Source organism: Nesoenas mayeri (assembly GCF_963082525.1).
Source record: "Nesoenas mayeri genome assembly, chromosome: 9".
NCBI classification, from domain to species: domain Eukaryota; kingdom Metazoa; phylum Chordata; class Aves; order Columbiformes; family Columbidae; genus Nesoenas; species Nesoenas mayeri.
The window spans coordinates 760,128-786,097 of NC_137557.1; the positions used below are offsets into that span (position 1 = coordinate 760,128).

General features: G+C 53.7%; 1 protein-coding gene across 11 annotated transcripts in view; it reads left to right on the forward strand.

Annotated features, from left to right (window-relative positions):
* The window catches only part of MBNL1 (muscleblind like splicing regulator 1), a 76,945-nt gene extending 59,144 nt beyond the window's left edge, over positions 1 to 17,801 (forward strand). For 8 of the 11 annotated variants that reach the window (XM_080349467.1, XM_080349472.1, XM_080349466.1 and 5 more), the window contains 7 exons: positions 2,090 to 2,347; positions 3,196 to 3,249; positions 4,104 to 4,257; positions 9,349 to 9,384; positions 10,076 to 10,170; positions 13,336 to 13,410; positions 14,611 to 17,801. In XM_080349467.1, the coding sequence (XP_080205593.1) occupies positions 2,090 to 2,347; positions 3,196 to 3,249; positions 4,104 to 4,257; positions 9,349 to 9,384; positions 10,076 to 10,170; positions 13,336 to 13,392 (654 nt within the window). In that variant the 3' untranslated portion in view covers positions 13,393 to 13,410; positions 14,611 to 17,801. The remainder of the gene's footprint in view (positions 1 to 2,089; positions 2,348 to 3,195; positions 3,250 to 4,103; positions 4,258 to 9,348; positions 9,385 to 10,075; positions 10,171 to 13,335; positions 13,411 to 14,610) is intronic. The other 3 variants (XM_080349468.1, XM_080349469.1, XM_080349470.1) reach the window with 3 other exon arrangements.
* Positions 17,802 to 25,970: the final 8,169 nt, after the last annotated feature.

Below are 25,970 nucleotides of genomic sequence, written 5' to 3' on the forward strand. Positions count from 1 at the left end.
CCAGTCATTCTCCTCTGGATTTTAACTGTGACAAAATTAGCTTATCTGTGGATGCTTTTTCTTTCTCTGTGTTTACAGATACTTTAATGTATATACACACTTATACAAGGATTTGTGTATCTCATCTTTATGTTACTAATAGAGTAGTTGTCGCTTACATGTGGAATGGTTTTGTGGAGCATCAAGACAAGACAGAGAGCACAGACAGCTGACAGTAGTTGCATCCTTTTCTTTATATTCAGAGCAGAAGAATGCGGTTCACTTCTAGACTGCAGACAAGTGATCAAAGGAAATGACCCATTTCTGCCTGTTTGGGAGCCCTGTCGCTGTGTGGGGACAGCCCAGTGGAGGGGATTACCCGCATGGCCAGAGGGTGTTTTCCAGCTGAGGGCTTTGCCCAGTCTGTTCAGGTGTGCTGCGGGAGCAGCTCCGCAGGCTCCGCACCGTGAGCAGGGCAGTGGCTCGCTCGGCTCTGCTGCAGATGTACCTCCAGAGTCTTTGTCCCCACCTGGAAGAGACTCTAAATCAGATCATGCTGGACAAATGGACGTTTCCTGCCTTGCTCTGGTCCTTGGAGATGACACTTCTTAGGTCTTAGATGATGAGCAGCTGGAACTTGGAGCAGCACAGGGGTTAAAAGGCAGCCAGAGCACTAGCATGGGTGGAACCAGACAACAACCTAATTTGGTTTGTTGCAGGGATCAGAGCCAAGGTCTTGAGGAAGTGTACTGATGATCCAAGCTCACCGGCACCCACCTTTAAAAGGAAATTCTGGCTACTAAAGTGGTTTTATTTTTGTACAAACTTGATTGCTTTTGTCCCTTTCTGGTTCCCGTAGCCTTTGGAAAACTAAAATGACAGAATGCATTTTTGTTTGCAGCTTCTGAAGAGCTGCCCATGAAAAGAGCACATGTCAGTTTTACATGTGGGGTTTGCAGCTGTGTGAGGAGGGAGCCAATGCTCGTGGCGCTGCTGCTGGTGTCGGTGCCGGTCCGTGGGCTGTGCTGGGTGGGAGCCGCGCACCGGCTGCGGGGGTGCTGCGGGGGTGCTGCGGGGGTGCTGCGGGGACCGTGCCGGCGGCTTCTCATTCCTCCAGCTTCCTTTGGCTGCCGGTGTGTGGCAGTGGTGTGGCAGTGGGAACGGTGACATTGCGTGGCGGTGGCGCGGCCGTGGGACCAGTGATGTCGCAGTGGGACCGGTGATGTTGTGTGGTGGCATGGCAGCGGGACTGGTGCCAGCTCTGGCTGCAGTTCCCCCTCACCCGAGGCAGCCCACGTTCCGCAGACGCGCAGGGCGATCCGGGCAGCCCTGGAAAGGAGGTGCCGCCGCTGCGGGTCATGGATTGCCCTCTCGTGGCAGAGCCTGGATTGTGGCAGCCAGTGCAGCACGGCACAGCCCACGGGTACAGCACGGCACGGCCCACGGGTACAGCACGGCACGGCCCACGGGTGCAGCACGGCACAGCCCACGGGTGCAGCACGGCACAGCCCATGGGTGCAGCACGGCACAGGCCACGGGTGCAGCACGGCACAGCCCACGGGTGCAGCACGGCACAGCCCACGGGTGCAGCACGGCACGGCCCACGGGTGCAGCACGGCACAGCCCACGGGTGCAGCACGGCACGGCCCACGGGTGCAGCGCACTCCCTGGCACGGGCGCAGAGCGCCGGCCAGCGTGTCTGCTCAGGCCATCGTGCCGCTCGGCGGGGCTGGCTGGGGCAGCCGAGTCACAGCGCAGCACAAGTGTGCCCAGGCCCCACGGCGCTCGAGGTGGTCGCGGAGAGCCAGCCACAGCAACTTTGTTCAGAAAGCAGAAAAAGTCTTGTGGGTGGCTGAGCAGGAGCCAAAATGAAACCTGCTGTGCTCTCGGCTCCTGATGCTGCTGGGGTTTGATGCTCTTTGACATCAGCAGTGGCTTTAGAGGAGCCGGGTCCCCGCTGCCGGGGGGTGGAGCCGCCGTCCCACCGCCGCTCTGCTCCTCCTGGGGCCGGGCGCCCGTCCTGTGGCGCCACAGAAATCCCGACTGTTCTGACCCGTGTCTGCAACACCCGTCCCCCAGACTGAGCGATTCTCTTCTCCTGGTGTCACAGGTATGTCGAGAGTACCAGCGTGGCAACTGCAACAGGGGAGAGAACGACTGCCGGTTCGCTCACCCCGCCGACAGCGCCATGATCGACACCAACGACAACACGGTCACCGTCTGCATGGATTACATCAAAGGGAGATGCTCACGGGAAAAGTGCAAATATTTTCACCCTCCTGCACACCTGCAAGCCAAGATCAAGGCTGCCCAGTACCAGGTTAACCAAGCTGCAGCTGCCCAGGCAGCAGCGACTGCAGCTGCCATGGTGAGTTGGGAAGCCACCTCTGGAACACAAGTGTGTTGAGAAAATAACGGGTGTGTTAACTGTTCTTGCTGGGGGAGGGTGTGCTCAGGGATCCTGGTCGCTACATGAGCTCTCTCAGCATGTGGCGCCAGATCTGCTCTTGAGTAGTTTCAGACCGTTAAGGTGTTTCACTGATTTTGCCTGCTGAGGTACAGAGTATCTATATGTACGTATATGTGCGTGTGTGTGTGTGTGCATATATGTATAAATAGTTTATTGTACGTTTGTGTGTGGGTAGATGTGTATCTATCTAGTTTCACAGATAGATAAACCTGTATTTCAGTTCCCGTAAGTCCATGTTTGTAGACACTCAGTTGAAGTCGATCTGGCTGTGGTGACGCTACTCGCAGCCACCTGCCCGTGCGCAGCGAGGCCGGCGCGGCCCTGGCCGGGCGCTGAGCAACCCCTGGCTGTACGGCCAGGGGAGGGCAGCCCTGCCGAGGGTGCGCTGCCACGTTGTCCTGACCCGGGGGCTGTGGGCGGAGGAGCCGCGGGGCCAGGACAGCGGGGCCAGGCCAGCGGGGCGGCCGGCGGCACGGGGCCGGCGCGGGCGGGGAGCTGGTGGCCAGCGGCAGGTGGCGGAAGCCCCGTTCCCACTCCCGCACCCCGCGTCTGCCCTGCCCGCCGGCCCCCGTGCATGCACAGTCTTGTTACCGTTGTACACGGCATCCGGTGATTTGTTTTTATTTGTTTTTTCTCACCTACCCAATGCACTGCTGCCCCCATGATGCACCTCTGCTTGCTGTTTATGTTAATGCGCTTGACCCCACTGGCCATTGCCATCATGTGCTCGCTGCCTGCTAATTAAGACTCAGTCGGCTGTCAAATCACTGAAGCGACCCCTCGAGGCAACCTTTGACCTGGTACTATGACCTTTCACCTTTTAGCTTGGCATGTAGCTGTATGGTAGAGTCGAGTTTGGGGTTAATGTGGAGCGATGGAATATCCCGGTTCCCGCAGCTCATCCCCCGGCGCGGGGCGGCTGGGCCAGGCTCAGAGCAGGGCTCAGAGCAGGACCCTGCCGGCCCCGTCCCGGCCCGTCCCGTCCTATCCCGTCCCGTCCTGTCCCGTCCCATCCCTCTCCCTGACCCCGTCCCATCCCCGTCCCTCCCCGGGAGCGCGGCGCAGGGCGGCCGCGGCGCAGGGTGCGTTGGCATGGCTTTGTGGCGCGGAGCGGCCGGGGTGCCGGCATGGGCGCGCTCTGCATGCCGGGCAGCGCTGGGGCCGGGGAGAGGGTTGGTGCCAGCGGCCCCGCCATCCGCTCCGGACGGTGACTATTAACACGGCTGCTACGTGTTGGTTCTCGTGGAGCCAGCAGTGCTGCTTCCCCCGCCCCGAGGGCCTCGCTCCTGATCCAAACCCTCCAGCTTTACTGTAGCGTAATGTTGACGCCGGTCCCTATAACGTACGGCTCCACGCGTGCCCTGTGCGCTGTAATGGTAGGCTAAAGTAGTGCTCCCCTGTAAAGCTTTTACCTCGCCTTTTATTTGGTAGTTAAGTCTGCTACGCTGCTTGCTTGCTCATGGATAAACATGGTGCTGCCTGGTTGGTTTGCCTTCTACTGATTTTTCTTTTTTTCCTTTCTCTCTCTTTTTCTTCTCCCGTCCCCCACCTCCCATCCCCCTCCACCCCCACCCCCTTTTTTTTGTTTGTTTTGTTTTGTTTTGTTTTTTCTTTTTTTTACTGGACTTTATTTTTATGCCCACCCACCATTCAGGGAATTCCTCAAGCTGTACTTCCCCCTTTACCAAAGAGGCCTGCGCTTGAAAAAACCAATGGTGCCACCGCAGTCTTTAACACTGGTATTTTCCAGTACCAGCAGGCTCTTGCCAACATGCAGTTACAGCAGCATACAGCCTTTCTCCCACCAGGTAAGTGCTGCTCGTTTGCCTTTGTCGTGGGAGGGAGCAGGGGGAACCACGGCAGAGCTGCCCTGTGTTCAGCCGTTGGTTCCTGCTGCCCGGTGCCCGCGGTGTGTGCCGGGGACGCCGTGGTGCCCACGGTGTGTGCTGGGGATGCCATGGTGCCCACGGTGTGTGCTGGGGACACCGCAGTGCCCGCGGTGTGTGCCGGGGATGCCGCGGTGCCCGGCCGTGGCACAGCTGTGCTGCTGCGGGAGCGCTGCCTTCCCTCTGCTGCTCCTGGAAGCTGGGTGGGTGTTTTCCAGCCTAACATAAAAATCAGCGTCATGCCCTGTCATCCCAAATCAGAAATCGAAATCCTCTGTCTCGTTCCTCTTTCCCTCGATGAGCTTCTCTTCGTTACACATCTCTTCAGCTCTTGTGTTTGTTTCTCTGTGCTGTAAGACCCTTTGCCTTTGTGTGCTTAGTGACGGTTGTTCCGAGTCACACACCTGAAGGTTTTGATTTTAATTAGGGTGCAGTGATCATAAAGGCACAGGCAGGCTAATCATGAATAAGAAAAGCAGTGTTTGGCCTCCACCACTAAAGCCTCAGAGCTGATTTTGGTCTAAGCAGAACCGAGGTGCACTTGCTTTTATTCGCAAGTGACCAAAGCTACACTTACCCTAGCGGAATTGCAGAAGAGTTGATGCCTGTACTATTTACATAATACAATCTGGCATGCAACCAACATACGTCATTTAAGTGGCACAAGAATCAGTTGCTTGATGTAGTACTTTGTAATAACTGATTAGGTTCCAAACAATGCACTGCAACCCCTAAAAATATATTAGTAAAATCTTGTTGAAAAGCTTGTTGGAGTCAACAGAAAAACTCTGGTTGAGTAAGCTTAGTCTACATGCTAAAATTCATATAAAAATGCTTGTGCAATCTCAGTCCTTCCTGTAGATATTAAACAGCTTCACAGATTTGTTTTGGCAAAGTACAACTAATGCAGTTAGTAAAGCACACAGTTAAATCCATTAATCAGCAGGGGTGTTCTGCATCCCTGAGCGCATCCTTCGCATCGGCACCTCCACACAGCGCCCTCTGCTCCTCCGCTGGCACATCCATACCGAGACCCACGGGAGCCTGTGTGGAGGTTCCTGATGCTTCCTTTGATCTGGAGCAGTGAGGTTTAGTATATTTTAAACAAGAAGAGTAAAGGATTTTTTAGCGTGAGCTACTGTAAGTTATCTTTTTGTATTTTTCAGATAGCAGCAGTTTGGGCTTTCCAGTAATCCAGTACGTTTCCAACAGTTTGAAAATGTTATTTGCCACCGTGCCTTTCTTAGTTCCCCACTTAAAATGAACCAGCAGCAGTCCTGTGTGCACAGTCATCTGTAAATAGAGTTTATCTGTCAGTCCCAAGAACTGATGGGAGAGCGCAGAGCCCGGGTGCCCTCAGCGCCACCGCTGCGAGCAGAGGCACGTTCGTTCAGTGATCTGAATTAAAGTGACACTTGTCAGGTCCAGACACTTGCATTGGTGACAATGCAGCAGGTCAGGAGGGCAGGGCACCTGCAGAACCTACAGGTCCCGGTGGAGGATCTCGGCAGGACCCTCTTCTCTGCAGGGAACTTCGCCCTGGAGAGTTTTCCACTCCTGTTCCAGACAAACCCAGATACCTCTTCTAAACCATAAGGCTTTAGTGTGGTTGCCTGTCTGCCAGGGCACATGGAAACAAATAAAGTGATGGTCCACAGCAAGGGATGGACACTGGCACTCCAGCGCACATGGAGCGATGAATTGCAGTTAGAGACTCAGCTCAGCACTCTCCAACAGAGCTCCCTCTGTGCACAGCTCCTCTCGCGAGCTCTCCCGCACCGCTTGGTGCTGGCAGCTGTCCCCAGACCCGCGGGGAGTCCGAGAGGCACCACAGGGAAGAGCTGCGAACACCTGTGGTGTTGGCTGCTTGGAACAGGTGGGGTTAGTCTGCCGACCCAGGGGCTCTGCAGGTCCCAGCGGCTGTCCAGCGAGGCGGGGCTCTGCTCCGGGCTGCGCAGACACGGGGCCGAGCGTGGGGCTGTGGGCTGGCAGAGCAGCAGCTCCTGCCGCTCCCCCCTTCTCTCAGCCTCCTGGCCCCAAGAGCTGTGAGCTGCCTGCGGGGTTTGTCCGGGCGGATGGAGAGCCCCTCCGTCCAGCCAGGTGCGCGTCCTGCCCTGGTGCTCGTTCCCGTCCCGTGCCTCAGCTCGCCGGCCCTCGGCTGTGCCGGAGCAGCTGTTCTGTCCTGTGTGCCAGCCGGGGGACCGGGCGCTCTTGGAGAAGCACAGTCCTGCGGAACACGGGCTCAGGGGTACAGGACACTGCCAGGAGCTGCTGTGCTGCGGCAGCCGCGAGGCGCAGGGGCACCAGGGAGCTCCCTACTGGTGCTGGGACGCGGTGGGTGCAGATTCCCCCCACCGCAGCCTCTGCGTGAGCACCGTCCCCCCTGCGCGGCACCTTCCTCCCTGCGCGGCTGGCTCCGCGCATCGCTGCCCTGCAGGCGGGAGGGAGGAGAGCTCAGGCACACCCGCTCACCTCCACAGGGCACTTGTGCTCTCTGCGTTGTGTTTCTGGTTAGGATTAGTGGATTGGAGAGGTTAAATAGACTGAAGGGAGTAATACAAGGGAGAGAAGAGAAACAAATGCTTAGAACACCAGTAAACTTAGAACATTAATAAAAATAGCTTTATTCCACTTTATTCCACAAGCAGAGCTAATCTGGTTGTGAAGTTATGATCAGTTAACCGAGCACATCCTTGAATTGCAATTCTGCCTCGTGCCGAAAGCTAGGGAACATTTGGAACGGCACGTTTATTATTCATGCATTCCCATTAGTCAGCCAGAGCTTCTAAGTCAAGATGCATATTAAGGTCATAGCAAAAATGATTTTTATGGCTGGTAAGAGGGTCATACAGCATTACGTCTTCATGTTTGCAAGTTATTGCACCCTAGCTAGTGTTTTCATTTCTGCTTTATGTTCATTTGCTTCGATTCCCTTTCAAAACTGTGTGTGCTGGGTCTAATGTTGACGATGATAACTCAGACTGAGATTTTGAGCTGAAAAGCTTTACAGTGACATTTCAGAGTCATTATGAAGATGTAACTGGTCTTTAGCATGTAGACCTATTTATGCATGGAATGACGTAATATTCCAGATCTGATGAAGTGTCTGTAGCCTTACAAATAGGGCCCTTCTGCACAGACAGAACTCAAAGGTCCCTCTCTGTAACCTCATTAGCACCACAGAGATGTCCCGAGAGGAACTGAGAAAGCAGTTTTACTGATGTTTGCACTTTATAGCCAAATTTTGCTCCATTTTTTAGTCTTGCAAGTGGTCCCATCGATTTGTGCGTGGGGAAGTCGGAAAAGCCACCCTTCCGTTAACCTTTCTTGGTGAATGTTTTCAGTCTCTTCCACGGCACAGAAATAGAAGAGTAATTAGGAAACATGATTATGCCCTTTCCTTTGTAGCCTTACAGATACAGAGATGACAGAGAATAACCTTGTCCCCAGCAGTAATTATACCGGCTGACTTTTTCCCTGCTTAATGAAGCGCTGTGGGATGGCGCAGGGCGCTGGGTGCGGGGCAGCGGGAGCCGTTCCCGTCCCCGCTGCGGTCGTGGCACCGGCATTGCCGCAGCCACAGCGCCCGGCCGCCGAGCCCTTTCCATTCCCACCTCAATCTCTGTCCCCACACTCGAGTTCAGTTTTGTTTCTGCTGTGCCAGGCATAATTAGCGGCATTGATAAATGTCACTTGTTAAATTAAAAAGTAAATTGTTTATTTAAAGTGGATATTCTGAAATATCAGTGTGTCTTCATCATATGGGAAGCAAAAGCAGAAGATCCTGAGTTCAGTCTGGTGGAAGGCATTTTGCTATGTAAAGTAAATAGAGTTACCAGCTTAGTGATATTCAGAAAATGACACTAAATGTTCCTGAGATCACACGGCTGCTGCAGGATCTCCAGCTGCAGGGCAGGATGCCCCAGCTGCTGTCGCTTCACTTGTTCTTGTGCAGCCTAAAGAGAGTTGCAGGTTGTGGGGCCAGACACCAGCGGCTTAAAGTACATCCCATAATGGACAAACATGCTGAACAATGGTGCTGGGTGCTGCCGCGAGCTGCTCAGTCACTCCCCTGACATGCGCGTTCAGCAAACAGCCCAGAGGACAGGCAGGTCACTGTCACCTCACCAGGGACAGGCAGGTCACCGTCACCTCACCAGGGCAGGCAGGTCACTGTCACCTCAGCAGGCGCAGGCAGGTCACCGTCACCTCACTGGGGACAGGCAGGTCACCGTCACCTCACCAGGGACAGGCAGGTCGCTGTCACCTCAGCAGGCACAGGCAGGTCACCGTCACTTCACCAGGGACAGGCAGGTCACCGGCACCTCAGCGGGCACAGGCAGGTCACTGTCACCTCAGCAGGCACAGGGAGGTCACTGTCACTTCACCGATAGCTCACAGGGGTTGCAGATATGACAAAAGAACCACGTGCCAAATTCACCGGGGGGTTGCCTGTGTATTACCTACACATTGGAACAGCCAGATGCGGCTAGTGAACCAGTGTCCATCGAGCCGTCGGGGAGGGCCCTGGATGAGGAGGCAGCTCTGGCTGGAGAGAGAGCCCGGCTGGTCCCTTGTCCTCCCCTGTCCCCGTGTGCTGGTCCCTCTGCCGTGCCCTGTGTCCCCGTGCCAGAGCAGGGCTGGACCTCAGGTACCTGTAGGCAGGTGCAGCTCTAATCCAGGGTAAGGACCGTGACAAAGCTCATGTCAAAAGGCAGGAAGGTCTGAGCGTCAGGAGTTGGAAAGCAGAGCTCAGGAGGCTCTTCGTGGCGCACACAGCACACGCCGTAGCGCAGCACACCGTTCTCAGCTCTTCCCCTGCACTCCCACTGGTTCTCATGGATCACTGTGCTATTGTGTGGTTTGATTGTGCTGACAGTTACATGCCACTGTTCCCGTAATAACTATTTTTCTTCTTTGTTCAAATGAAATTTCTAATGACACGTGTGATGGGTTGTTTTAATTCTTTTCCCTCTCCAAATCCACCTTCCTGTTGCAATGCATGATGGGCAGGCTCAATATTGTGCATGACACCCGCTACAAGTGTTGGTAGGTGCCAGCTTTGTTTCTTGATTATCTTAAACCTGTGGTGCAGCTCACGGACCCTCAAAATCCACTGCTAGATTTTAACGTATAGCTCTCGTGCCAATCCATCTCCCTCAGCCTCCTGCACTAACACCTGTCAATTAAATGCAGCCGTTTGATTTAATTGACAAGGACACGTAGACGTCGTTAATTTTGTATAGCAGTCGTTTGAATTGCACATTGCTCCTTGGTGGATTTTGATTGGACTATGAGTTCCAGTGTGTAGAAACTATCTTGTGTTAAATAAAGACTGTATCTTACTATAGCCACGTAGACGTATAGTGTCCTTCAACAACGTTAATTTCTGTTTGCAGTAAATATTTGGGTTGAATTTTTTAAAGGCAAAACTTTGTAAATATAAGGGCATTTAAAGATTCTTCTGTTGGTTTTTGTATTGAAATGGTTAAGCTTGTTTGTGTCGGTTTTCTTGATTGATGGTAACAAGCATTTTCCTCTTTTTTTCTCCTCCGTTCCCCCCTTTCTCCCGGAATGTTGTCCCGCTTTGCACTGTGGTTGCATGTCACGCGCTGGCAATGGTGTCTGGGGCTTCTTGCTGCGGTCAATACCATGCTCGGTGATCCTGCCACGTCTCGCTCTGGTTCCCATACCGCTCCACTCTTCCGTATGTTCGCTTATATGATTTTCCTTCCGAAAGTTCCCATGGTGCACGGTGCTACGCCAGCCACTGTGTCTGCAGCAACAACATCTGCCACAAGTGTTCCCTTCGCTGCAACAGCCACAGCCAACCAGGTTTGCTAATTTACAGCTTTGTTCCTTACAGACAACTTGAAATTGGTGCTTTTAATGAGCATGGGGGTTTTGATTTTACCTCTTGTTGGCCTACACATTCTCTCCAGGACCGGCAGCACAGCTTAATAAGCCTTTATCCGTGCTCGAAAGGTGCTGCCGTTCCATTTCTGGTGCTAAAAATAGTTGGTAATAGCGTTTCTGATTCAGTCTTAGCATTTATGGGCCGTGCTGCTTATTTCTGCTCTCAGAGATGTACAGAGAAAGGGATAATACACAGAGCCCATTTTTTATTTCTATTCCTGTGAATCCGACAGTTCTTTTAGTGCAGAACTGCGGTGAAAGGCAGAAAAACCTTGTGCGGAGGGGCTGCAGGAGCAGAATTTAACAGTCTGAAATGTTCCGACTCCTCTTCCAAGAGCAAAACAAAAAACAGCCACTCCAAAATTCTTGTAAGGTTTTGTTTCAGGTTGTGGGTCGCTGGAAAAGGGCTCATTAGTTGCCGTGGTTTACAGACTTAAGAAAATGTCCTTTAGACCCTCTTTCTAAATAGCTGCCCTCATTGTTGCCACCTTTGGATGTATTACAAGAAAAGGGTAATGCTTTGCTAGTAAATGATTAAAAAGCCCCCCCAGCAAAGGCGAGACGGTGCTGTGCAGCTGAGCGCCCGCAGAGCCGCGCACAGCTGGAGTGCGCCCCAGCACGCGGCCTTTTCATCCTGCTGGGTTGTCAAAAACGCTGATTTCCATAGCATGTCTGGTTGAAAATGCAACAAACAAAAACTTCCTAAATACCCTCTTGTTCTTATTAAAAAGAGAAAATTAAAAAATTAGATTTCCTAGGAAGTTAAAATTGCCTGAGTCGTGAAACTGCCGGTTCTGGTGCGAGACACAGGTGTTGTTCTCAGCTCAATGGGAAGCACACTTGCCTTTTAGAGCACAGAACCAGACATGTTCTGGGGATGAACGTCAGTTTTGAGGCTGGCCGGACACAGTCGGCTCCCGAAGTCGCTAGAGCAGCCCCCGAAGCTGTTTCCGAGGCCAGGGGTGCAGGCAGGCGGCAGTGGAGCCAGCGCCCGCGGGGCCGTGGTGCCGCGGTGCCGCGGTGCCGCTGCTCCCGGGGCTCCGGCTCCCAGCCCATGCACCTCTGCCTGTTGTGCTGCGCCCGGCCGTGCCTTCGTAGTTAACCTGTCTGCTCACCCTTCTCTCAACAGCATCCTAAAAATGACACTATTGCAGTGATAGACAGGCGTGCGCATCCTGGGTCTCAAAAGTGACCTGGATATTTTACCATTCCAAAAAATAGGCAGGTTAGTCTACTTAGCAAGTAGTGCTTTCTGCTCTTGGTAAGTGTTTGCCTAATGACCATGTCACTCGCAGATTTAAACTAGTGTGAGAACTACTTTGTCTTTTGGAAAGCTAGGACTGCCTCTGCATATGTGTCACCTAAGCCAGCAACCAGCTCTGTGCCCAAACTGTCTTAATATTGTCATTTATTGCACCATATAGTTAATTATACTGTCTCTGTATCCTCCATAAGTCCAGAGAGTTGTGAGAACAAGCCACAGGAAGCATCATTATTCTTTAAAGTTGTCTCTGTCTAAATAACCTTGCACTTTCCCAAATAGTTTACAGGGAAACTTTCTGTTGTAGAATCTGATCATTTCATGCATATCCTCCCTGGAGCCTCATAACGCAGTAAAGTACTGCAGCCAAACCTTAATATATACATATATTACAAATATATGTATATACTATGTGAGCAATGCTGAAATTATTCAATGCCACATGATGCAATGTGCGTGCATGCCCAAAGTCTGGAGGTCTGGCCCTTCATCCTCACTGGCTGGTGTTGAAGGTCCCTGACGCGTCCCCGCAGCGGGTGCAGCAGCCTGGCCTGCAGAGCAACATGGTACGAGAGCTTCGTTCTGCTTGGAGCCCCTTTCTGTGCCAGCTGGCGGTGCTATAGCTGTGTGGAGCTGCCAGGGGAGGAGAGGGCACGAGGGTGGAAGAACCGACACCAGCACCTGTAAGGGACTTAGTTCAGAAGAACCCTGCCCGTCCCCTCTCCGCACACGGCCAGGGCAGCTCAGCCTCGGGGCCTGGCAGGAACACCAGGCTTTGCAAGTGCAGCGCCTGTTCGTGGTGGCACAAATTGGCTTTGTGTCGAGTGTCCCTGTACGTGGGCGCATCTCTTTGCTCCCTCCAGCTGGACTTGTGGTCCTGTCTGTAGCACAAGGTCCCTCGTGGTTCCCCCAACACCTGCTGTCCCCAGTGCTGTCCCTTGAGGGCAGACCCACCCGCACCTGGGGAAGGACAGCACTTTGTCGCACTTTGTCACTTGTGCTGCTGCTCAGATACTCTGCTTTTAGTCTTTTTCCAATGGGAAATGGAGTTGATGGGGCACACTGAGAGAACCCGGAGGAAATTCTGTTTGGGCAGGTGAACATTTGGGGACTGTTCCACTGTTCCACTGCCCTGGGGAGTCTGAGCTGTGAAGTGACGAGCGCGATGCCCGCAGGGGCCAGGGAGAGAGCAGGAGGCTCTGCTCAGCTCGGCTAAACCTGGCTCGGCTCTGCTCAGCTCAGCTAGGCCTGGCTCGGCCCAGCTCTGCTCAGCTTGGCTAAACCTGGCTCGGCTCTGCTCAGCTCGGCTAAGCCTGGCTCGGCTCAACTCGGCTCAGCTCAGCGCAGCTCCACCGCAGGTTTCACCAGCCCTGAAAGCCGAGCTCAGGGCACCTTAGGTTTGGCGTTTGAAAAGCAGGACAGCGAGAGCAGTGAACGCTTCATGGCAGCAGACTGAAACGAGCCCGCCGTAGAGTTTTAGCATTTTAAATGATATGCTGAAAGCACAGAATTTTGTGTAGGCCAACAAAAAGGGCTATTTTCAATTACTGCACTGCATGACTTTTGTAGATTTTAACTTCTCTTACTTCCTAAACAACCAATAATACTTATTTATATTTGTCGGGTAGTACTTAACACAATGTTTCCCAGTTTTAAATTGCTATTGTAGCACTTCAGTTGACTTTAACTTATAGTTACAATATAAAATCCAGCAACTCACAGCTGATCCTCACTTTTCCAAACTGGTGTTCTGTAGCAAAATGCTGTGTCTCTGGGTCGGCTCATTGCACGTGTTATTCATTGTTTACATTTCTTACCTATAGATACCCATAATATCTGCCGAACATCTGACTAGCCACAAGTATGTTACACAGATGTAGACATTTTGTCATCAAACAGTAAGTTCCCAACGTGTTGTTGCTTGCGGCTTTCTTACCTGTATGTGTGCAGATCTGTCTTTTGTGGGGACTGAATGTTATTTTCTAAGCAAACCGATGAGCTGGGGGGCTCCGACCCCTGCCCAGGGATCCGCAGTCAGCAGTGGCCGCCGCAGCCCGCGCGTTGGACCAGGGTCCCTGTTAGTTTGTACAGGCAGAAGGAACGTATTGCACGTGTGGATAAACTGCTGGAGAGCAAAGTCAGAGAGGCTAACAGTAGAGTTTTAGGTTTTTGTGAAGGGTGATGGCCCCAGCACTGATGTGAGCCCGCTCCACCGCAGGGATGGTTTTACAGAGAACTGTCTTTAGAAATAACTCCTTTTAAAGCCCCACATTTGCAAAGCCAGCATCTCTGAAAACACAGGTTCAGCCTGATTCTGTGGAGCACAGCCTGGCACGTTCCGATGTGTGATGTATTTTCCTGGTGTGGGTGACAGGGCCAGGAGAGGTCCCGCCCGCGCTGTGCCTGCTGTGGTTAAGGCCACATCCGTGCCCTGGGACAGTGTCACTGGTGTTACCGCTCGCTCCCGCCTGCGCTTGGGCCGTGTTTTGTATGGAGTGCCCAGGCTGTAATGAACTAGTGCTTAGGGCGAGGATTAGCTGGTGTGCTGCTGTGGGTTTGTGATGACAGACACTTTGATACGGCTGCGGTGACATGTCTGCGGTGACACAGCTGCGGTGACATGTCTGCGGTGACACAGCTGCAGTGACACTGCCGGCCTCCCTGCGCAGGGTGCAGGGACAGGGCTGTCCCCAGGCTGGGGACACCCGAGCGGGAGGAGGAATCGCTCTCTAGAGCTGTGACAGGTGATAGGGACCAGAGAAACAGTTGCACTAGGTGGGCAGTTCGGTAGGAAAAGCGGCCTCGGGAACGTGGGTCCCGCATTTCCAGGGATGCGCAGGTGCCCCTCGGGTCTGGGTTGGGCTCCCAGGTTTTCGGGCAGAGCGAGGGGCCCAGGGCGGCGCTCACACCACACGGGGGTCCCCGAAGTCTGAGCCAGGGCTGCCGGTGTGTTGTGCTTTGGGGGACGTCCCGGAGGGAAACCCCGCGGGGTGGGTGCAGCTGCCCCCTCCTCCCTGGCGCCACGAACTTCGGGCTGACGTGGCGCTAACCGGAGGTTATGGCTGTGTTGGAAACGCTTTCTCTCCTTTCCTTTCTAGATCACAACTAACGAGAACAGGACAGTGTGTTTGGCTGGAGAAGAGGACAAGCTCATTAGCCATAATGTATATATCGTCCCGCAACACTCGGAACTCCCTCAGCAGTAAGACGTCACACATTGCATGTTAACGAGACGAAATGAGAACTCGGAAATCCACTGCACACTGTTGCCTATATACTTTGTACATTTAATTGATATTTGTGCTGAGGTGATCTTATCGTCTAAAACCTACACCATGGTCTATCTTTTCTAGCACAGCAGTATGCATATGGATTCAAATATGCATATGTAGTGTGTTTGCTACATAATCATGTATGTCACGTTGGAAAGACAGACGATGATGTAACCATAAATCTATTATGTATTGGTACGTCTGTAGACCAAGATATAATTTTTTAAAGTAAGTTTATTTCTTTCAAGGTTTACAAATAACAAAGGTGCACCTTGTATTTAAAATTGCCATTATAGATGAGAGCGTGCATGCACAGTAATTTTTGTTTAAAAGTAATATTTTTAATGTACTAGATTGTAAGAAGTGGTAAGAGAGGTATCTGACAGAGATGAATGTGCCAAGCAAAACCACAACTGTGTATCTTTTAAAGCACATCAATGGCTTTAAGTACCACGTTGTTAAGGATTCTCATGAAGTGCCATAGACTGTACATCCCGTTAGAGTATTATTTCTGCAGTGTTACTTTCAGAACCACGTTTTCACTTGCTTTAGTAGTACCGACCAGTCAAAGGGCACCGTTCTGTTTCAAACCAAAGCTGTCTCAGAAATGGCCGCGCTCGGGCTGCCTGCGGCGCAGGACGGGCCCGCCGGCGCGGGGGCACCGGCCCGCACCCGGCCATCCGCTGTCTTAAGGCATTGTAGTGTAATATTTATGCATATTTTACTGTATAACGCGACAGACGAAAGGGAAAAGCCATTTCTGAGACACAGTAACTAATGTTTGAGGAACTTCTTTTGCTTCTATTTATGGCCTCTGTCAAAGTCAAAAGGACTATAAATGTTTTGCAGAGATGGGTTTCGCTTTTACTTCATCAGTCACGCGTTACGTGGTGACTCTAAACAAAGACGAACGAAGCACTGACACCAGATGCATGACAAACCAAAACGTGAAAAACGGAGATGTTAATTAGCGTAGAAATCGGGTGGGTTAAATACCGGGGTGAGTTTTATATGTGATTTTTTTTGTTCAGATTAACTGCTTATAGCCTTAGAAAGCCTTTACAAACTAAACCAGAACAATAGATGTGCATTGAGGCCGGGGGGCGGGTGGGTCCGCGGGGGGGCGCGCCGTGGAGCCGCCGCGCTGCCGCCTCCGCCGCGCTGCCCGCGTGGGACAGCGAGGGCGCCGGGGGGTCTTACTGATTGTACTGTACATCTAGTAAAGCCTTAGATTATTACATTACGGGTTAAAACCCATACCAATGTAATTTCAATCGTGTTAAGAAAGTATAGGTGACTTCACATGTTATTGTAGTTACTTAACATTATAGGATATTACTTACTTTTTCTTTTTAAAAGTGTAGCTTTTCTTTCGTACATTTATTAGCTCGTGTTCGTTTTCTGTTACCGGATGGCCACCATTTCGGTTCATAGAACTTTGTTTATTAGAGTTTCCTGATGACTTTTTCAAAATCAAAAGAGTAGTTTTCTTCATAACATACTCAGTTTTGAATTTACATGTAGTGTCGTATGGATATTCGTATTATTGTTACCGAAATGATTTCTATTTTACTGATTTAATATGACAATGTAAGAATGTCAGTCATTGTTAGTTCTTGTCTAGTTTTCATTCAAAGAACAAAGATCTTTTATATGGATATCTTATAATTATATAATCATTGCTAAGTAAGAAGTTAAGTTGTTGCTATCGCAACAATCCTGGCAGACAATTGAGTAATATTTTGATGATTTATTTTGTTTGTAATTAGTTATTATGAGAAAATCTAGTTCCTAGATATTAGAATAAAATTTATTTTCTACTGTATCCATTTCAAATGTTAAAATATTGTTTAAATATTTTTTGAGATCCCTGAATATCAGGCCTTGTTATAAATAAGCTGCATAATCAATAGATCAAGGGACTTTTTGTTGATAATCCAAATACTCAAAGTTTACGTAACCAGAGTTGTAGTGTGTGTGTGCAAACTCTCGGGGGTTGATTATGCTGCAGTTGAGCATGTGGGAACGTATAGAGAGAAGGTTGACTTTTTGCACTTCTGTATATAGTCAAAAAAGAGAGAAACCTGTATAATAGTAAGATCTTATTTTGAATAAAAATGTCTATAATTACAAGGAGTTTTGTTAAGGCTAATAAATGACAGGCTGAACAAAATTGCTTGCAAAAGTGGCACAGAGTTAGCACTCCATACCCTCCAGAAGGTTGCTTTGCTTTATGTGGACAGCTTGTAGTTTGCCAGGATCCCTCAGCTGAAGAGGCGCCATCCTTCCGAGATCTCATGACTGACAGAAGCTCCAGCGGCTCAGTCTGCCTGGAACCAGCCGCAAAAAGGAAAAAAGACAAAACCAGGAAAAATCCTCGCAGGTACTTCAGAGCATGGAGGTGAAACCATGGTCAGGTATTCCTACATTACTCAAAACTACTGCATGTTTAAAGTATCAGAAATATATTAAAGATATATGCTATTCAAACCAGTTTCTGACCATTTCAGTGGTTTATTGTTCACAAAAAAGATTCTTCTAAACCAATGCTGACTTTCACAACAGAGTTGAATCATGGACAGGCAAACCAGACGGCACAGCGTCGCTGTGCTCGTGTCGTGGTTCTTTTTACCGCTGTAGTGGGCCTGTTCTTTTAGCAGGTGAAAAAGAGAAAACCTGGCTGATTTTACCATTGCAATGGCAAGTTGGAGAACCCTTGTCGTGGTCGATGCCAAAGCGACCGGAGACGCGGGGAGGCCGTGGCGTGACCCCATCCCCCGCGCCCGCACCGAGTTCCAGTGACGCTGCACTCGGCGCAACCCGCGACTTTCATCTGCTCAAAGGACAGACGTGCTTGGGTTTACTCTTATGTAATCACAGACTTACTTTTGCTTGTAGTTGCTCCAAATTATGTACTCTGTCCTGGGCTGCCATTTGTTTTTATGCTTATTTTATTATTACTGCTATAGTTGACCTTGCTGTATGGAAAAAATAAAGTGAAAATGCCCTAATAAAAATTCTCTTAGTTATGTTTTTTCTGTTTCAAGTTAAAAATGGCACCACTTTTATACGTTTTTCATTTTGTTTGATTGAAGGGACATCATTTGTTTGTGCAAAAAACCCTGGTATTGGGGTTTTTTCTTCAACAGTGCATGGTATTGAGCATGCTACGTGGATATGATGTTATTGTTAAACCTGGAGGATATAATGTAAACCACAGAGCGGCTGTGGCAGCAGCTCCAGCACCCCTGGGAACGGGAGCCCCCGGGCGCGTCGCTCCCGTAATCACGGTTACTGACCAGCGCATCTCCGGCCGGGTTTGGAAAAGGGACCATCCGAAGGCGTTTGCCAGCAGGGTTCGGGGTGTCCCGCGTTCGTTAGCACAGCCCGAGAGCCCAAGAGCTGCGGTTCAGAGGCCGCTTTCGTTGAGTTCCCCTCCTTTCTCAGCCCGTCGGGACGCCCCGTTCTGCCGGCCCAGCGCCCGGCTCGTTTGCACCGCGTCTGCAGCAGTGCTCGCGATGGCACCAGCGTTTTAATTCACCATCACGTTAGCTGCTAAGTGAAAGAAAAGAGTGTCAGGCAGCACAAATGTTCTAAATTAGCAAAAATAGCATGACTTTATTTTCCTCTCTGGCCTATGAAGAAGGCCGTGGAGGTTCTGCAGTTGATCAGAGCTTTCACAGCTGCTCCCGAGCCAGGCAGAGGCTGCTGCTGGCACTGCGGGTCCTACAGGAGGTCGGTGTCCCCACAAGTCGGTGTCCCCACGGGAGGTCCGTGTCCCCACAGATCCGTGTCCCCACAGGAGTTCCGTGTCCCCGCAAGTCCGTGTCCCCACGGGAGGTCTGTGTCCCCACAGGTCCGTGTGCCCCCATGGTCCGCGTCCCCACGGGAGGTCGGTGTCCCTGGCCCCTCCGCCGCGTCGGGTCGGGTCGGGCCGGGCGGTGCGGGGCTCGGGAGCTGAGAGCGTCGAACCCTCCGGTGCTGCGGGAACCACGAGAAGGAGCTGCTGCCAAGCGGGAGGGCGGGGACACCTCGCCGGCCGGGCTGGGGTGTGACAGCCGCGGGAGCAGTGACAACTGTGGGAACAGTGACAACTGTGGCGGCTGTTAAAGCCAAAATAAAAGAACTTTGTTCAGAGGGACCCACGTTCGTCTGCAGCTGAGACGCTTTCTGAAACGAGAGGATCCGCAGCCTTTGGGGAAGGAGGAGCAGAAACCTGAGAGGGAGTTTTAATTGCGGTCGATTTGTGATGAGAGCAGGGAACGGCATCGGGAGGAGAGAAACAATACTTCTGAGGGTCTTTGTGCACACATTTATTAGGTGTAATTAAAAAAGCCTGTTGCTTGCCCAAACAGAACCGATCACACACTTTCTGTGGTGCCGGCAGCAGCACCGCACAGCACCTCGGTGCCCTGTGCTGCGGATGGTGCCGCGTCGGGCTCGGCTCTGCCCTCGGTAGCACCGGGATACGCAGCGACATGCGGGGCCGGGGAGCGCGACACGGCCACCCGAGCCCCTGCCGTGCGGGGGACACACAACCTGCAGCAGCAGCGGCTCCTGCAGCGTCCGAGCTCCCGGGAAGGGCCTGGAGAATCGCACAGGTGCTGCGGTGGTGCTGAGCGGGGCGGGGGGCGAATGGGGATCAGCTGGGGGTGAGAGGCCGGGCCGCAGGAGGGACAGTTGTGGTCTGTGGCTGTGCAGGTAGGAGCTGCGTGCTGCTGCGCGGGGGTGGGCTGGGGTTCCGGGGCAGATGCTGCGGGGGTGGGCTGGGGTTCCGGGGGAGATGCTGCAGGAGTGGCTCGGCTGCAGCCCTGGAGGGGTTTTGCACGGGGGGGCTTTGCCCCGGTGCCGCTGGCGCTGGCCAGGGTGTCCTGGGCAGGTCAGGCCGGCCGAGGTCCCGGCCGGCCCGCGGGTTCTGGCTGAGGGTGCGGAGCGGTGCTGGGGCTGCGGTGCCCCGGGGTTCCCGGGTTGCGGCTCTGAGAGCGACTGAAGTGCGGGATGTAACGGGCCCTGGTGCCGCTCCAAGGAGTGAGGGGGGGCTGGAGCTCCCGCGGCTGAGCTGCCCGCGGGGGGGCTGCGCCCCTCGCACAACGCCGCCCGGCTCCGTGCCCGCGGAGCTGCCGGGGGCCGAAAGGTGCAGCTCGGAAGCCCCAAAGCAGCTCCCGTGCAGCTGCTCCACTGGTGTTTGTGGGGCCGGCTGGTGGTGCGGGGGAGCCCGGGGCGGCATGGCTGGGGAGGGCAGCGGTGCCCGGTCCTGCCTGGGGGGGCTTCTGCAAAAGCGCGGTGGGGTGAGGGAGCTGCGCGCTGCGCCGGGCAGAGCCGAGTGCGGGTGTCTGCAGCGGGTGCCCGCGCTGGGCGCCCCGGGGCTGGGCTAGCAGGGAGCTGGGAAAGTCCCTTGTAGATCCAGGCTCAGGGAACAAACGGAAAGCATGTGAGAAGTGGCTGTGCTGTGTTTTTCATGGGAGTTGGTGAAAATGTTGTTATGAAAGTTGCATTATCCCTGTGCTAATAAACCACAGGAGGAAACAAATCGTGGTAATACCGCAGGAATGCACTTGAAATAAAAGTGCAGCTAATCCTAAGCACCCCAAAAGCACATGGAGGGTTTAGCCGAACAGCACTCATCACGTAGATGTTGTTGGTGTCTAAGAACAGCCAGTTTGGAGTCTGTTACCCATCACAGGAATTCAGCAAGCTTGTCGTGGCATATATTGGCAATTACCTGGCACCAGCAGGGAAACATTCATTTAAATAACGGCAAGAGAAGCATGACAGCTACGGGATGGGCAAAGACAGGTTATGCTGCTCTGTGGGCAAACAGCACGTGGCCCAGGGCTGTGTGTTCAGTGTCCCTGGGGATGACAGGAGTGGGGTCCCTTCCTGGGCTAGGGGGGACGGTGACACCCTCGGCTTCCGGGCTGCAGAGGACAAACCACTGGGGCTGTTTTGTTGTGCCCTCAGCTCCAAGTTTCTGCAGCGGTGGGAGGCGCTTGCGGCACTTCCCAATGTTGGGGGATGTATCCGAGTGCTCGGGACAATGAGCCCACCGGTTGCCCAGGCTGGGGCAACAGGAATGACATCGCAGGGCTGAGTGCGGGCGCCTGTGCTGTGCGGTGCTGCTGAGATACCCAGATGGGTTTGGCCAGGAGGGAGGTGGGACGATCACACGGGAGAACAGCATCTCCAGCTGACATAGATAACATCCAGTTACAAAGGAAATGGTTTTTCTCTGCTCCTCCCTTGGTGCTGTTGTTAATCCCAAGCCGTGCCTGCCTGGGTGTGCTGGAGGTCCAGCCCCAGCTGTGCATGGAGCACAGTGTTTGGGGAGCACGAGGTGATGCGCAGGGCCGGGCTGGATGGTGGCTGTGGCTGCGGGGACACGGCAGAACGCTCTGCCAGGACAGCAGCACCAACCCTTCTGTACAGCAGCGGTGCCAATTGTCTTTTCCACCCGTGTCTCATTTTTCTCTCCTAAGTGAATGCCTCTTGTCCGGGAAAGCTCAAGCAGTGGAAGGTGCTGTTTTCTACCTTCCTCTCAAATACTGCTGGGTTTCAAGAGCCCTAAACCACCCCTGACACAAAGTGAACTGTGTGTCTTATTGCTGGCATTAGTAGGGTGCAGTGCCATGGGGGAAACCCCTGTGGTGACAAAGTGACCTTTGCTGAATTGTCAAGTCTCAGCCCAGCTGCTCATCTTGGTGAGGCTGAAAATAGACGTCTGTGTCCTGCTGATAGTGCGCTCACCGCGGGCCAGGCACCGCATCTTGCCATTACTGTGCAGAAGAAAAGCTTCTCCTGGTGCTCATTGGACCGTGGAGTCCGTCTTGGTGTTTGTGTTTGGCAAATCCAGGTGGATGTGCCCGGGACTGTCCCGTCCCGCAGCGTCGGGGCACAGACCCCGGACGGCTGTGGGCGAGCGGCCTGTGCCCGTGGCTCTGCGGGGCAGAGCTGCTCTGCCGCTCACCGCTGTTTGGCAGGGGCGCGTTTGACGCTGGTGCGTTGGGTGCTGAGCGCTGTCACACCCCGGGCTCTCCTGGAACGTGTGTGGACCCGCTGCGGTGGGAGCTGAACAGCTGGAATCCTGACCACGCAGCACGGAGAGCAGCCCGGAGCTGCCTTGGTCCTTGCGTGCTCCTCAGCAGCGGATAAAAGCAGCACGAGGCACCAAGAGCCGCTGCGCTCTGGGTGTGTCAGACACGCTGATTCTGGTTCCGCGGGGTATTTCTGTCACCAGGCACCTCATGTCCTGCTGCCACACACAGGGCTGGTCACGGCTCCTCATGGGGCTGCCACGACCGTACCCGTGTCCTGCAGCAAAACTGAGCCGCTGGCGAAATTACACCTGTATTTAACACACCACCTTCAGAACTATTACATACGTGTGTGCATCCCTCGCAGTGCCTGCCTTGCCATGCCATGCCGTGCCCCACCACGGGGTTCGGGGTAGGGGACAAAGGATGTGCCAACGCGGGATGGTGAAGGGTCTGTGGCTGCGCTGCCATGGCACAGACAGCCTGGGGAAACATCCCCAGTGTGTGGTTGAACCCAGTTTAACCCTCCGACAGCTGCTGCCGGCTCCGGATCCGTCCCCTGCTCATCACTTCTGGTGCAAAACGGGAAATGATGTGCGAAGATTGTTACTGCTTGCAATCCAGTTCTGAACATCTGTGCCGAAAATTTCATCCCAAAATAGACACAGAGATACGGAGTGAGAAGGAGCAACTTAGGGAAGAGAGTTTGAGGGAATTAGCAAGAATCTAACTTGCTCTGGAGTATCTGAGCGTCCCTCCGTGTTCCTTCCTGACCTCCTTACTGCTGCTTTGCTCTATTGATTTCTCCTAATAGCAGCTATCATAGTCACTATAACTGTGTTCTTTCTCTAAAACAACTCCATGCTGTCTGGAGAACATGCATCTACATGGTGTGGTACAAGTCATGGGCCTGTTTTGCCTTTTTTTTGTGTTTAATTTTTATTTATTATGCCTTTTCACAAGGGCGCGTAGCAACAGGACAAGGGGTGATGGCTTTAAACTGAAAGAAGGTGGGCTGAGATTAGATATGAGGAAGGAATTGTTGCCCCGAGGGTGGTGAGAGCCTGGCCCAGGTTGGCCAGAGAGCTGGTGGATGAACCATCCCTGGAGACATCCCAGGCCAGGCTGGACGGGGCTCTGAGCACCCTGAGCTGGTGCAGATGTCCCTGCTCATGGCAGGGGGCACTGGGGGAGCTGTAAGGTCCCTTCAGCCCAAACCATCCTGTGATTCTGTGGTTGTCTGTAACACAAAATGACCAGGAGATCCCTGTGTACTTTGAAGCTGGCAGCACTGTGGCCACAACCCGCCTTGCTGTGCAAGCTGGTCAGAGAACAGCGTCTCATCGATTGCCAGTGCTGCCCGCAAAGTGAGGGCTTTGTCCCCCGGTCACTCCTGGCTGCTTTCGGGTTCCCCAGCCACGCGCAGCGCTCGCTGCCCCGAGCAGACCTGCCAGCTTTGCTGCTCTGACTCACCAGCAGGTGAATTGGGCAATCTTCTGTTTCCCCACCTGTTTTCTCAGGAATTCATCCTTCGCTTTGCTCTCAGGGCAGCAGAACCGAGCCCAGCTGCTGGTTCCCACACGCGTCTCTCCCGGCTCCGCAGGCGCAGGAAAAAGCCTCATTGCTCACGAGAAGGGACACGGGGCTGTGCCTGGTGGCTGGTGTCCCCCTGCCCACCCCGTGGACCCTGGAGTCCTGTCCTGCAACCTTGGCTGTGCCTGGGCTCCTGCCTCCCGGCAACCGCTCCCCATGAGCTGGGGATGGCACAGGACAGGGCAGGATGGGATGGGACAGGGTGGGACGAGATGGGACAGGGCAGGGCAGGATGGGACGGGACGGGACTGGTCCTGTGCGCCGAGATGCCCCAATGTGCAGGCGCAGGTGACGTCCCACGGGCAGCCCCAGCATCAGAACCTGCCAGAACCCAGCTCTGTCACATGTCTCTCCTGTGTCATTTCGCATTCAGCGCTAAACTGTGGGCCTTGCTGCTTCCCGGTTTATTTTCTGGCATTCTGCGTTTCCCCGGGTTTGATAGCTGGCAGTGCTGCCCCGCTGCCCCCAGCCTCGCACCCCTCTCTGCCGGCAGCTGGTGTCCCCCAGCCTGCTGCCGGACAGACAGACGGACAGCGGGGCAGGGACACACCTCCCGTCCTGCTCCCCCCTCTTTTTTTATCCTACTTTTTTTCATCTTCCCCCTCTAGCCCCGGGCGATGGTTTGTGATGCTGCGGCGTGAAGGAGCTCGCTTGCGATGGATGGGCAACATTTTCTGGTACTTTATTTGTAAATTCTTTCCCAATAGAGTGGATACTAATAATTATATGAACAAAAACTGCTACTTAAGCTGTTTGCTTTCCAAGTGGCATCAGTTCAGAGCACTATAGGGCAGAAATCAGAGAAGAATTTGGCACCCTATTTCGAGCATGCTGCGACAGTCCCCGTAGAATTTTGTACTAGTTTTTTAATCCCTCATGTCTTACCCTTCTGAGCTGAAGACTCATTCTGGGAAGAAATCTGTTAAATCCAGCACGTGACTTTCTCGCAGCACCACTTGCGATGTAGTTTTGAATGGGAACAGGAAGAAATGTGTCAACAACTTCGTGTCTCTTCTTGCCGGGGAAGCGGCGTCCCCTGCCAAGCGGCGCTGCCTGGTGGCGCTGCCTGCCAAGAGCGTCCCTGCGCCCCGGGGCGCTGCTGGGAGCCCAGGGCCAGCGCTCCTCCCCCGGCCGAGCAGCGGAGGTGCGTGACGGGGGCTCGTCCCCCTCCCCGCCGCAGGGTTCGCCCCCCGTGCCGCTGCAGCCGCTCTGCGCGGGGGCGGCTGAGTCATCCCGCGGTGCTCGGAGCCGGGGGAGGCCCAGCTGTCTCCCCGCCGGGCGTGGAGCGTCTGTGCCGCACGGTTCCAGCCCCCGTGCGAGCGCGGTGCTTCCCACTCCATCCTGAGTGTCATTGTTCCTGCGGAACAGCGTGTGCCGGCGCCCACCGCCCCGGCCCCCAGGTCACCATTGTTGCTGCATATGCTGGATTGGCTTAATTAGGGCTAAAATATGGCTGCGTTCACACCTTCTCTCAGGGAGGAGATGAGGATTAAAACCATGATGGAGCTTGTATTTTGTGCTATGGATTTGCCGCAGTTGAGGCGTGTTGGCTTCACGCGCCCCTTCCCAGGCTTGCTTCCATGGGTGGATGGGGGTGGTGTGCTGAGGGGAGCGTGTCCTGCTCCCAACCCGACCCAGCACCTGGGGCCGTGCCCGGGGCTGCCGGCAGCCCCAGCTCTGCTGTGGGCGCAGCTCACGTGTGAAATGCAAAACGGTGAACCCGCAGGGCTCCCTGGCCGTGGGGAAGCTGCTGGTTTTATCTTCCATACATAGTTGCAGCAGCAGGAATTTGGCTGCAGCGCTGGGGCTGGGATGGAGCCAGGGATCCCTGCCCAGACCCCCTGGTGTGGAGCTGTGTCCTCAGTCCCCTGGCCACAGCGGGGACATGCGGTGCCAGACCAGGTCCCACGGGTGCTGCCCGTCCCACGACACCTGAACCCTCCACAGGCATCACTGCAGCGTGTGGGTGCTGCTTGCTTTTCTGGGCAGGTTCTGGTCCTTCACACATGTGCAGGGTTACCCAGGGAACGAGATGGATTCCCCCGGGGTGCCCATGGTATTGTACAGTTCATTACAAATATTAGTCTGACGGGCAATGCACTGTAATTAAAGAAAACAAACAAAACACACCACTGTTTTCAAACCATGCAGGGATTTGTTTTAATTAAGCGTGGCCTTGTCAGACACTCGCTGGGTTAGCGGGGCTGTGGGAGCCGAGTCTCCCTCCTCGTTAGCTGAGCAGCTTCCCAGGCCTAAGGAGGTGGTGGTGGCTTGGGACACGGAGGGACAGACACATCATGGCTGGGGTTGTGTGGGTGCAGGAGCTTCATGTACTGCAGCTGTGGGCAAACGAGGAAGTTCACATCAGGAAAATACCAGACCAACCAACCTCACCGCTCTTGTGCCCTCCTGTGTCCAGGGGACCCCGGGACAGGACGGTCCCCCTGTCCCCACGGGTGACGGGCCAGCACCCGGAGTGGCGGGTACTGGGCAGCGATGCTCCCAGAGCTGCACAACGGGTACCACGTGCTGCTGAGAGCCGCAGTTCTGCAGCGTTTGGCA